The sequence below is a fragment of the Porites lutea genome, chromosome 1 (genome assembly GCF_958299795.1).
Source record: "Porites lutea chromosome 1, jaPorLute2.1, whole genome shotgun sequence".
Lineage (NCBI taxonomy): Eukaryota > Metazoa > Cnidaria > Anthozoa > Scleractinia > Poritidae > Porites > Porites lutea.
Window position 1 is genome coordinate 44,544,042 of NC_133201.1, and position 13,470 is coordinate 44,557,511.

The following is a 13,470-nucleotide window of genomic DNA, read 5'->3' on the forward strand; positions in this document are numbered from 1 at the left end:
TGAAAAGACTGTCGTTAACTTGTGAATTTGGCGACCTTCGAGATTCGCTCATTCGTGATCGTATTGTGGGAGGAGTTTTGTCAGACGAATTGCGAGGTGAACTGCTGAAGAAACCAGATTTAACGCTGCAAACTGCTCATGATTATTGCCGTACATTCGAGGCAGCCGAACTACAGAAATACAAGTTTAATACACCAACAGTTGCGGGTTCCGAACGTTCACTTCATCCTCTCAGGAAAGTCAAGGTTCAAGAAAAGACACCCGTTCGTAACTGTAAATTTTGTGGTTACAAGCACCCATTTACTCAGCCACCTCGCTGCCCAGCTCTAGGAAAGAAATGCAACAAGTGTAAGAAGGAAGGACACTTTGCACAAGTGTGCAAGGAATTAAGTGCTGAAGGTTCACAACTTGCAGCTGTGGAACATGAGCCTCCAATGAATCACGATGTGCACACATATTTTGGATCAGTTGAGCTGGATAGTGTCCCCGGCACTCGAAAGAAATCTAGGAGCTTGATTACTGTTAAAATTGCTGGGAAAGATGTACAGTTCAAAGCAGATACTGGTGCAGAAGCTACAGTCATTCCCTATAAGCTGTACAAGGAAATCACAAGCAAACCTCTTCAGAAAATTCAGCAACCTTTGAAGGGGTGGCTTGCCCCTAAACCCATCCATCCAAAGGGCTCTGTGAGGCTTCGAACTTGTTATGGGAGTCGTGAACTTAACCTGTTGTATCTTGTTGTTGATGGAAATTTTACACCATTGCTGGGTTGTGATGCTTGTTTAGACTTAGAAGTCCTTGAGTTTATGAACCTTGAACTGATAACTACTCCAGAGTCCAAACAACCAGAGCAAGAAATGCCAAGTTTCTTCCAAACCGATCCTGTGTTGCAGGATTATAAAGATTGTTTTAGTGATAAACCTGGCAAGCTACCTAACAAAGTACATTTGGAAGTTGATCCGTCAGTTCCTCCAGTGGTACATCCTCCCAGAAAAATTCCAATTGCACTTCTTGAACCAGCACGAGAGAAGCTCACAGAGATGGAAGAAGATGGGATTATTGTTAAAGAAGAGGAACATACCCCTTGGGTTTCATCTATGCTAGTGATTGACAAACGAAAAGTGAAAGAAAACACTCCACTCTCAAAGAATGATGTTCGAATTTGTATTGACCCAAGGGACCTAAACAAAGCTCTTAAGAGACCACACTATCCAATGGTTACTGTAGAGGAGGTTGCCAACCGATTATCGGGTGCGAAGAGTTTCATGTCCCTTGATGCTTGCAGTGGATACTGGCAGCTTCCAGTGGATGATGAAAGCTCAAAGCTCTTAACATTCAATACCCCCTGGGGTCGATATCGATTTACAAGACTCCCTTTTGGCATCTCTTCTGCCCCTGAAATCTACCAAAGGGAGATGGACAAACTCTTTGAAGGGGTTCCTGTGGAGATTATAGTGGATGAGTTCCTGATTCATGGTAAAGATCAAACCGATGCTGATCAGAAGTTGAGAAGAGTACTGGATAGAAGCAGAGAAGTAGGATTGAAGTTCAATCCAAAGAAAGTGAAACTTCGTGTTCCTGAAGTAAGCTATGTTGGACATGTGTTCTCGGCCGAAGGATTGAAACCTGACCCTGATAAAATCCGCGCGATCAGTGAGATGCCTCCTCCTTCTGACAAAGAAGGTGTACTTCGAATACTAGGAACTGTCAATTACCTAGACAAGTTCATTGAACACAAAGCCAATCTACAAGAGCCAATTTCACAGCTTACCCAGAAAGATGTCGCATTTGTGTGGGAGAAACCACAACAAGAGGCTTTTGATAAGCTCAAGTCTGTCATCACTAGTGCGCCAGTGTTAGCATACTTTGATAACAGCAAAGAAACGGTGCTAAGTGTTGATGCCAGTAGCACAGGCCTTGGTGCAGTGATCATGCAGAAGGGCAAACCAGTTGCCTTCAGTTCAAAGACCTTGACTCCCCCAGAGAAGATGTATGCAAATATTGAAAGAGAGTTGTTAGCAATTGTATGGGGAGCGCAAAAGTTTCACACATATGTGTATGGGCGCAGAGTTATTGTTGAGACAGACCACAAACCGCTGGAGTCAATCTTTCGGAAACCACTGAATGAGGCCCCTCCCAGGCTACAGAGGATGTTGCTCAAACTCACTAAGTATGACCTTGTGGTGCGTTATGTCCCCGGAAAACAGCAGGTCATTTCAGACTGCCTTAGCAGAGCACCTCTCAGTGAAACTGAACCGTTCAGTGAACCCGAAGATGTAATCGGAGTTAATCTTGTTGAGGAACTTGGATTAGAAAGCAGCACCCTGAAGAGATTCAAGGACAGCTCAAGTGCTGATGAGACATCAAGAGTGGTGATGGAGTACGTTTTGAAAGGCTGGCCCTCTGAGAAAGAACAAGTTGATGAACTTGCCCGGGAATATTGGAATTTCAGAGAAGAACTGAGTGTCGAGGATGGCATGTTATTTAAATCAGACAGAATTGTGGTGCCAAGACCATTGAGAGCTGAAGTGTTAGATGAAATTCATGGAGCTCACATGGGAGAGAGCAAAAGCCTTTCCTTTGCGAGGGATTATGTTTTCTGGCCTTCCATGACTGCCCAAATCAAAGAAAGAGTCAGTTCCTGTGCCGTATGTAATGCTTTCCGCAACCGACAACAGAGAGAGACATTACATCCTCATGACATTCCAGGATTACCTTGGCAAGTTGTTGGGACTGACCTGTTTCAATATGGTGGCCAAACGTACCTGTTAGTCACTGACTTCTATTCGAAGTACTTTGAAATAGAACTGATTCGCCAGAACACTGCCATTTGTGTCATTAACAACTTGAAGAAAATATTTGCGAGGTTTGGAATCCCAGAGAAAGTTGTCAGCGACAACGGACCGCAGTACAGCAACACCAGAAATTTGTTCAGCAACAACCATGAGTTCAAGAAATTCGCTGAGGAGTGGGGATTTTCCCATACAACCAGCTCACCAGAGTATCCTCAATCAAATGGCGCAGCGGAAAGAGCTGTACAAACCGCAAAACGCATTCTTAAGAAGGCTGCTGCAGAGAACAAAGACCCATTTGAGGGACTGTTAAAGTATCGCAACACCCCATTCGAAGATATCGGTGTGTCACCTGCCCAGCTGCTGATGAGTCGACGCACTCGAACAATGATACCAACTCATCGACGTCTCTTGTTACCTCAGCCAGTGGATCGTGATCATGTTCTGAAAACACTTCATCAGCGACAGTATAATGCCAAGTGTAATTATGACAAGCAGAGTAGAGATTTGCCTCCACTGGAAGTTGGGGACAAGGTGCGGTTTCGTCCAAATGGTGAGAGGGAATGGCGCAAAGCTGAAGTAATGCCCAGATCATACATCCTGGAAGATGAATATGGACGTGCTTATAGGAGAAATAGGAGACAGATCCTCTCTGTTCCAAATGATTCTCCCATGACCCCAAGGACAAGGGCTCCTCCCATAAGTACCCAACCTCATGACTCTCCTGTGAGTACAAGACAGCCACTTGTAGTTGAGAAGCCTGCGCCAAGTCCAGTGACACTAGAGAGACAGGCAGAAACAATTTCACCGACTCTTACTACGACCAGATCTGGACGTCAAGTTAGGAGGCCGCAAAGACTCATTGAATCGTGTTAGGGGGGAGATGTTGTAACATTGAAACCTGTGGGGATCCCCCTTAGGGGCCCCTGACTGACTTACATGCGCACCCCGAAAACGGGGAACCGCGTGCGTTGTGTTTTTGACTTGCTCGGGACTCGAACATGTTAGAATAGTCTTTATAAAGTTATTGAATTTAGCTTCATTGAATGATCTTATAACAGTTGCTGAATATGCGATTAATACAAAACCCTTTTGTCTAAGTTGATTGAAGTGATCAGTACAGATAACTAGTGGCTGTTCCTTTTAATTGACAAATAAAACAGCAAGGTAGAGCTATTGGCTGGCTGCACTCTTCTGTTAGTTCTTTTCTCTCCTTTGAGCTGTTTGGCCTGGGATTTACACCTACAAATCTCGTGAGGGGCAACGGACGCACAAGTTCAGAAGTAAATATCACACAGAGCCAGTGAGAAAGAAAAACCAGCAAACTGCTTAACTCTTCACACCTTAACATCAGTATGCAAGGCCTCCATACTGTTCTCTATACATTTCCTGAAGTGCTGACAAGGAGAATTTGTTTAACAATCTAGAGCTTCTTGAGTTCAAGATCATTACCTTAATCTCACGATCTTAAATTTTAATTTAGGCGTAATGCTGTTTTGGAGAAATTAGATGCGCATCACTCTTAAACGGTTAAAGCGCGGGAAGTCGTCATTGGTTTTAGTTTGCATTTGATTGGTCGATAGGGTGGGGCGAGTTTTTTAGACAATTACAGACCGCAATGAAGCAAACCAGTGCAATACCCGGATCATCCTCGACCCTCGATCAAAAATTAGACTGATTACGAAGTTAAGTTTTTAAGACACTCAAACCTTCAATCAAAGTTCGTTTAGAATAGCTCGTTCATTTGGCGACTACTAGTTGAAACACGAGATCGATGACAGCAAACTTTTAAAATACTTCTTAAAAACTTAACACTTCTTTTAAGAAGAAACCAAAACAAACATTAACACTTCATATTTTTCATTCAAAATATTTCCCCAATTCTGATTGGCTTAAAGCACACGCATAATTTACCATAACCAGTTACTGATGACCAAATTTGGAAGAATTTTATGTTTAACGAGGAAATGAAGTAAAAAATGCAGCCCTCTACAGGTTAATGCACCGTTAACCGAGAAGACCTGGGGACGAGGTTGAGTTGTTGTCGTTGTGAAAACTGAAATGGCGAACACTTCACTCGTTGCAAGAGTAAGAACTACAGCTGGAAGTAGGCGAAATAATGACTAAAAACATAGCAAAAACAGCAAGAAGACAACTCGGAGGGCGAAATCTGCTATTTGGAGAATATTTACGGAGCTGGACAAATCTAAACGTAGTACACTATCGAAGATAAACTTAACATCGATGCAGGTAAGCATGTTTAAGCTATGTTTTTAAACCAGGAATTGTTTTGAATGAATAATAAAGCAATTAATGAATTCGGTTTTCGTAGGATGTGAAGAATTAAGCAGATCTCGGAGGGTGTTATCCATCTCGGCCTTTGGCCTCGGTGAATAACACCCTCCTCGATCTGCTTAATTCTTCATATCCTGCTCAGGCCTCATTCACTAATTGCTAATTAAACAAGCAGCTGATAACGATATTCTTTTCTCTATTCTTTCGTTTAGTCCAGTTCATGTTCTAATCAAGGTGATGGTTCTTATCAGGATAGTTGTAAATCATTTTGTTTAGCATGTCATAGCGCACCGCGAAGTACCCCTTGATTGCTGTGCTGACAGCTTGTGGGTAGAGCTTCTTGACTTCCTGTGCGATCACTCTGCAGTCCCTACCGCTCAGTCCAAATTTTTGTTTGGCAACTTCATTCCATTCCCAGCAAACTCCCCTAAGTCCAATTGCCCTGTATGGCGAGTGTGGCAAAGTTGTAACGTTTTTCTTCAATTCATGGTCGCTTAAAGCGCCGCCGATAACAATCGGAAGTACCACGGATTTAAGGAAATTGAAAACACCACTACTTCTTTTGCTTAGTTTTTTCTTGAGTAAAGCGATGGTCTTCATTTGTTCCAGGTGGAGTTGTTTTAAATTATTTTCCTTGAGCTCAGCTTCTTCCTTTTCTCTTTTTACCCTCTCGATTTCAATATTTTTCTCTGACATAACACGTTCAAACTTCCGTTTTTGTTCTTCGCTTTTCTTTTCAACAGCTATCCTCTGTTCCACCGCTTCTTTCGCTTTCAATTCCAGTTCCTCAGCTTTCCTCTTCTCATCAGCAAACTGCTGTAGATCTTTCTGCACAGCGGAAATTTCGGTTTGCAACTCACACTCCATTGAAAAGTTCCTTAAAGCGTCTTCTATTCTTGCTTCTATTTCGTCTGCTGTTGGCAAGGCAAATAGCGGCTCAATAAGTTTCTCGCGGCTCCTCTTACAAATATTTTTCTCCAGCACAACGTAAACATTTGCAAAGTCCAGCCACGAGTCCGCATTCATCGTTTCTTTAAGATACCAGGCCAATTCTACTAATCCTTGTCCGTCCATACGACTTCCTCTTAAGGTTTTTTTTATGGGAAACGTTTTGAGTTTTTCAACCAGTCGCTTCATTTCTTGCCAGTAGTCACTCTTTCGTAATTTATTGAAATCTTTGAAAAGATCACGTTCCACTTGCGGAATCTGACTTACTGTAATTTGGTTCCTCGGGAAGTGCTTTGCGATAGCTTTTCTCTCTTCTTTCATGCTCTCCTGGAAGGAAGGTTCCACGATGCAATCCTTTGTGTAATCTTCGATTGTTTTGCCCCTGTCAGGATCACCCAGTGCACCTCTAATAACCACCTGAAGTTTGGGAAAGTTTTCGATAGTAATGTTAGGAAAAATCTGATCACTTAAGGGTGACATGTGGAACAAAAAGTGTAGATTGTTGTTTTGAAACACCTCGCGGACAAAAACGTTCAGGCCAGAGGAAACCAAGGCTGTAAACATGCTCAAATGAGTTGTAATGGCGTCATCGCCCAAATTTGTGCCTTCAACGTCAAGTAGCACAACGCTTCCTCCTTCCTTTTCTTGTGGATGGATGATGTGGCACCACACGTCACGCGTGACAGCTTTCAGTGTATCGCCTGTTTTGAAGATTTCTTCGACATGGCTGTGATTGACTTCGGACCATATGTGACTTATGACGTTGAGAGTGGTGGATTTTCCAATTCTAGCATCTCCCACAACAGCTATGACGCGAATCGGTCGTTGCAACTGCAACAGGTCTTCCAGAACAGCTTTGTTCAACTCGAAGATATCTTCTGTTTTGTTGTATTTGATGAGGATTTCAGCCGGTTTTTGTTGAGTAATTGAAGGGAAATAAAGCGCGGCAAGAAATGCTACGACAGCGCAACATTTACCAAAGTCCATCTCACTACCGAAGCGAAATGGACTGAACGGAAACTTCTCTAAATATATTCAATGCGCATGAGAGCAGGGGCTTTTTCCACATGATGATGACCGTGGGATTTTTCCCTCTCTAAGAACTTAGTCAAGCTGGCACATTCTAATTGGTTGTCTTGACTTCGCTTCATTTTCCCGGAAATTGAATTTTAAACATCTTTTTCTGTCATGTCGAAGTTAGTAAAGATCTATTATTTCTAATAACTTCACGATACACTGCACCTCATTTCTTCATATTTTCGATCACTTTTAGCAATAGAGAAAATAAAACTTCGTCTTGAGTCGAAACAGATTTCTACAAAACAAAGAGCTCTTAGCAGAGAATGAATAAAGAATATTATGTTAATTAGACTATTACATCTTTTTCTGTCATGTCGAAGTTAGTAAAGATCTGTTATTTCTAATAACCTCACGATACACTGCACAGGTTATTTCTTCATATTTTCGATCACTTTTAGCAATAGAGAAAATAGAACTTTGTCTTGAGGCGAAACAGATTTCTACAAAACAAAGCGCTCTTAGCCGAGAATGAACCAGAATCGTTAGGGGAACCCCCTTTCACGCCAGAAACCATAAGGTAGCCGTAGGGTTAAAAACCCTGTGATAAATTGAGAATTGATGTATTATTCTTATTCCGTATGGAGTAGAATTTAGCTCTAAAGTTAAATGAAATATCTTTACGAAAATGGAAAGCTTTAGATACTCTTACACGCAAAATCAGGGGATCGCGCAGTGATTTGAGTCTCCCAGAGTTCTGTTACCGAAGTTTTCCTTTCAAATCAGTCACTTTCGGTGCATGCTTTGTGCTTTGGTGCACCATGATGCGGCGAAATAAAGGAAAACGTTGGGGGGTTTTCCCCAGATAATTGACTCATCATTAAGTAAAATTAGAAGAGAAACAGAAACACTGGGGCAAAGTACATTAATTCAGAAGCGCATATAAATTTCCCTCATGATAATTACAAAATATCAGACTCGTCGTACCTGTAACTTGGTGCGAGTCATTGGTCGCTCGACCCATTGAAACTGCACGTCTTCGAAATTAGACGTTGTTTCCGTCGAAATGATCTTGAAGTTACTGGTTCTTTTAATATTTGTCTCTCTTTTGAGCAAAACCTGTTGCAGTTCACCAGCAAAACCACTACTGAGGTTCGACGAGGAAAATGGCAAGTTCACCGTCAGCGAGGATGCTCTGCGCGAGATACAGACATTGAAAGGGCCCGTGAGAATTGTGGGAGCCATTGGCGACGCACGCGTCGGTAAGTCCACGAATTTGAACTTTATCAGGTATTTCCTTGAAGGACAGCGAAATCAAAGAGTTGAGAAAGTTTTTAACACGAGCGATGGCATGCGACCATGTACGACGGGAGTGTGGATGTCTGTGTCGCGTGATTCAAATGGCGACGGAAGCACGATTTTACTCGACACGGAAGGAACTAACTTAGGCGACAACGAAAACACAGATTTGCTCAGCATCTTCACCATGATGATGTCTTCCGGTTTGGCTCTCTTTGCCAGGGAAGGAGTACAAAATCATAATGTACAGTTTTTGTACCGTGTTTCACGCTTGAGCGAACAGATTTGGAAAGATGATGCAGAGAGCATCAAGGCGTTTCCACAACTACTGGTGATCATAAGAAATGCACTTGCACCATCCCCAGGTGAAACTTTGCAGAGTCAAGCCCAAGATTCTATACTTGATGGAAATTACGGAGAAACCATTGCAAAGCACTTTCCTCGAATTAACATTAAGGTTCGAGACATTCCCTTCGTGGACTCGAAACGATTGCGTAACTTAGAAAAATTTCCGAGTGATGATTACGCAAATGTCGCATCCTCTCTAGCCTCTGATTTAAGAAGTTTTCCTTTAAAAAAGACAATTCATGGAGCAAACATGGACGGAGCAATGATCGCTTCTTTCGCTAAAAGGCTTGAGATTGCTCTCAATCAAAATTCATGGAGTGGATTTTCAAATGCATATACCGCCCTCGAAACGGAATTGTGCGACCGTTCTTACCAAAACATAATTGAACCTTTTCCGAGAAATAATTTGAATCACATGAAGAATGGGAGACAGCAAATTATCGATGAGTTCACCGAAAAATGTGCTCTGGGGACGGAAAGAACGAAAATCACAGATAAACTGGATGAAGTTATAGCCCAAAAAGAAGAAATGGCAGAAACAGAGAGACGCCTTGATGAGGAACGAAGGAGAAAAGAAGAAGAGGAGAAAATGGAAAGGGAAAGGGCGGAACAGCGCCGCAGAGAAGCACGTGAGAAAGAAAAGAGATTAGAGGAAGAGAGAAGGGCAAGAGCGAAAGCAGAGGAAGAACGAAGAATCCAAGAAGAAAAATTGCGTAGGGCTGAAGAAGAGAGAAGAAAGTTGGAAGAAGCTGCAGCTCGAAGACGGAAAAAGGGAAAGAAAAAGAAAAAAAACATAGCAAAAGCTTTTATTGGGGGTGCGATCGTAGCTGGGATATTCAGCGACTCTCGACTGAAAGAAAACATCACAGTCGTGCCGCATTCAGATTTCGAGCAGATTGGAGTTCGTAGCTACAACTGGGTATGGTCCAAAGATGCCGTAGACCTTGGCATGAGTGGAGCGGGGCATGGAGTTATCGCTCAGGAAGTGGAGGAAATGTATCCGTGGACCGTGGTTACAGGTCACGATGGGTACAAGAGAGTGGACTACGAAGCGTTGAAACTAATGGTAATGGAAAAAAAACTGATTACTGTTTGATCACGCAACGTTATGGAACTAATAGAAATTAATAGTCTTATGAGTAACTGGACATTTATGTTTTTTCGGTATGACACGCAAAACACAGCGTAAAAATTAGAGACTTCCAAAATAATTTTACAGTTAAATAAAATTTTGGTGAGGGTATGCAACCTGATAACTCGTTTCTGTAACTTGATACAATCAATGTAATCTTTTTTCATTTTGAAGTGGTAGACAATAGACATGTACTGAAGGCGAAACAAAACATTCTGTTTTTGGGGGGGGAGGGGGGGTTCTTGATTAGCAAACTTATTGATCAAATAGATACAATTTGCAACTGTCACTGTGTATTCTTTGGTCAGTAATTAAGAAGAAAGTTGGTGTTTCATCATCTCTCCTGATTTTGTGATCATAAACAGCAGAAATAAACAAACAACGTAAATAAACGACGTTTAGAAAATGGCTTGTAAAGCGCTATAAGTGTAAACCTACCAGACGTCTAACTTGTTGCTACGGAATGAGTTGTTTCCAACCAAAGAGGTCAAACAGCTCCATGATTTTCGCCTTTTTGAGGTCATTAAGACTTGAAATGATTCGACGAATGAGAACAGTATACTACGGTAAACACTCGTTGCGTTTTTTCGGACCCTTTCTATGGGGAAAGTTAAGCTCTGCCGACCGTAAGAGATCAAGCTTAAACAGTTTTAAACAAAGCATTGACAAGAAAGACCCAACAGTTTTAGTAGACGAGTGTAAGAATTTCGACGTATATATTTGGTTTCTCCGTTTACTGACTCTCACACACAAAAAAGACGTACCAGGACGAGTATCGCAGAAAAAAAATATGCTTCTCTTTCAAGATTTTACCGTATTTGTATCCACTGAACGCCAAGTCGAAGATTTTATTATTAAGTTATATCACGGGAATTTTTTTGTGAGTTTAAATTAGAAAACTGACCCAGTCTTTATCATGCAAACGTTAGGTGGGCTGATCATTATGGCTACATGCGTTTGTTTAAAAGAGAAATGTGATTGTTTGTTTTACGATGTGGTCACTTGGGATGTGGATCGCGACGTTTCAACTGCATACTGGCAGTCTTCTTCAGACGATGAGGTCGACTGAGCACGTGTCACCCATATGCTGTTGTACTCATCAGCTGCGATTGGATCGTTTGAAGCGTTTGTTTTTTTCCTTTTCTTAACTTGCTTGAGAATCTGTTCTGATACGTTAACAGTTGAATATGAGGCGGGGGTAGTTGGATGCCAGTAGTCATGTAGTTGAAGGTTTAAGTTTCAAAACATATACCCGAAATTATCCTTCTTCTGAACTCCGTTCTTGAGAGAAACAGATTTTGCTATATACACTGAGTTAGTTCGGTGTCGAATTGCAGTCAACTCTTTCCTAAGAGATCATCGTTGGAGCAGAAAAAACTGTTCCTTTTCAGGGAGGAGGTCACTTGACTTGAGAAAATCTTTACAAAGAGCGAAAAATTGATTGAAGAAGCTCGTGCATTCATCCTCGAGGAGAAGTTTTAAAAAAGAATTTAATTCAGATACGAGTCGGATATTTGCAAAGTGGTTGCAAAAGAGAAGGGTTTCTGTGATAGAGTTATCGTAGACAGAGAGATTTGCATGACCGTTACTGAGCTGACTCGAATTGAGTTTAAAAAATTATGATTTTAAGAGTAAATGACGTCTTCAAGTCTTTAGTGTGATTCTATTATTAGAATGTTTCGTCGCAGCTGCTCAGACCAATCCTGTGTCCAACCTGTCCTCCAGTTACACTGAGGTTTCGTGAGAAGTGCCTCCCCAAGAAGCTCCCATTGAAGACTTTGTTGTGCCATTCGTCACTTCATGTTTTCATTTCGTACATAGGATTCATAAAGGTCGTTGTTGTTGGCTCAAAGATTGGATTTTCAGCCTGTTTTTGAGACAAAAGGATAAGAAATGAATGTGAGAGCGATCTTTGCAGTAATGAACACTACCTAAACGGTAGTGAAAATGAGGAACTAGGGCAATTAAACCAACATAATGACTGACTGATTAACTGATTCATTGGCTGACTGAGTGACTCATCGACTGATCGACTGATGGACTGACCAACTGACTGACTGCCTGCCTGCCTGACTGACTGACTGACTTAAGGAGTGACTGACTCGAAGAATGACGGACTGAAGATTGACTGACTGATTAACTGAATGATTGGCCGAATGACTGACTGACTAATTGATCGACTGATAGACTAACTGACTCACTAATTCACTGATGGTATCACCAGCTGAGTAGCTGACTGACTGACTTATTGGCTGACTGACTATAGCCTGAAGATTATTCAATAAATCAACGACAAACCATCGAAAGAACAAATGGAGAATTACATTGTTTCCATCGACATTATGAAAATGAAATGATTTCTTTTTTTTTTTAAAAAAAGCAACAAATGTTTTGAAGAAAGTTCACAGACTTCTCAATGTGTTATGAAGACATACCATGGCACATTTTGCATTCTGTTGTTCCCATTTTGCAAATGCTCGCCGGTCTTGAAGATAGGAACAAAACCAAGCTCTAACGCCAGAAATGACATCTTTAAAGATTTGTAATCTTTTTACGGTCGCCAATACAAATAACCAACTCAGTTAGGACCGCGGTTTATCCGAGGCGAATAAGAATATTTAACTCGTTAAACATTACTGAGCTAGATATCTGAAGGAAGACAGTTCTTCTTCTCTAAGCCCTGTGCATAAGACAAACGCCTGTAGTCTCAGGAATGATTTACGACTTGTGGATTGGAAATTCACTAAGTAATCAGCGGAGTAATTGCTACTGATGTATTAAGTAGTACGACGAATATCGAGTAATTTCGATCGGAATGATTGGTTGACAAGCGGTAGCAATTTTTTCCGAGAAGGGTCGAATTAATTACCAAACTTTTCAACAATAATCATAGGAGATCAGCTGTTGACGGAAAATAGTCATTTCACGCCGAATACTGCCCGTTAAACTTTTAACGAGAGCCCAACTGACGATATTCCCACCTGTATCGTTGCTAAAACCCTCCATATTAGCAAGAGAGCTAAGGCAACAGCGAGAACGGCTCCTTGCTTACGAGTTTTAAGTGTTTGCAGACTATCCATGGTTTGTATACCTACTGCACTACATGAAGGAATTTTTAGTTGCTGAATATGCGATTAATACAAAACCCTGTTGTCTAAGTTGATTGAAGTGATCAGTTCAGATAAGTAGTGGCTGTTCCTTTTAATTGACTAATAAAATAACAAGGTAGAGCTATTGGCTGGCTGTACTCTTCTGTTAGTTCTTTTCTCTCCTTTTAGCCTGCGTGGCAGGCGCAAAAAGGGGAGGGGGAGGGAGAAAACCCCTTTTTCCCTTTTTCCCTATCCCCTACCCCTTTCGACGCCTGCTACGCAGGCTATCTCCTTTGAGCTGTTTGGCCTGGGATTTACACCTACAAATCTCGTGAGGGGCAACAGACGCACAGGTTCAGAAGTAAATATCACATAGAGCCAGTGAGAAAGAAAAACCAGCAAACTGCTTCACACCCTAATATCAGTATGCAAGGTCTCCATACTGTTCTCTATACATTTCCTGAGGTGCCGACAAGGAGAATTTGTTTAACAATGTAGAGCTTCTTGAATTCATGATCATTACCTTAATCTCACGACCTTAATTTTTAAT

At 41.6% G+C, this 13,470-nt stretch overlaps 2 protein-coding genes across 2 annotated transcripts; one reads left to right on the forward strand and one right to left on the reverse strand.

Annotated features, from left to right (window-relative positions):
• Positions 1-5,312: 5,312 nt before the first annotated feature.
• On the reverse strand, positions 5,313-7,022 carry LOC140930437 (uncharacterized). The gene has a single exon (XM_073380130.1). The coding sequence runs from the start codon at positions 7,020-7,022 to the stop codon at positions 5,313-5,315; it is 1,710 nt and encodes a 569-aa protein (XP_073236231.1).
• Positions 7,023-8,111: 1,089 nt separating this feature from the next.
• On the forward strand, positions 8,112-10,027 carry LOC140938868 (uncharacterized). The gene has a single exon (XM_073388396.1). It carries the CDS (start codon positions 8,119-8,121, stop codon positions 9,793-9,795), a length of 1,677 nt encoding a protein of 558 aa, XP_073244497.1. The 5' UTR covers positions 8,112-8,118; the 3' UTR covers positions 9,796-10,027.
• The last annotated feature ends 3,443 nt before the right edge of the window (positions 10,028-13,470 follow it).

What these genes read in the sequence shown, in the direction of transcription:
- LOC140938868 (XM_073388396.1), top strand. Translation starts at nt 8,119, where the DNA reads ATGATCTTGAAGTTACTGGTTCTTTTAATATTTGTCTCTCTTTTGAGC.
- LOC140930437 (XM_073380130.1), bottom strand. Translation starts at nt 7,022, where the DNA reads ATGGACTTTGGTAAATGTTGCGCTGTCGTAGCATTTCTTGCCGCGCTT.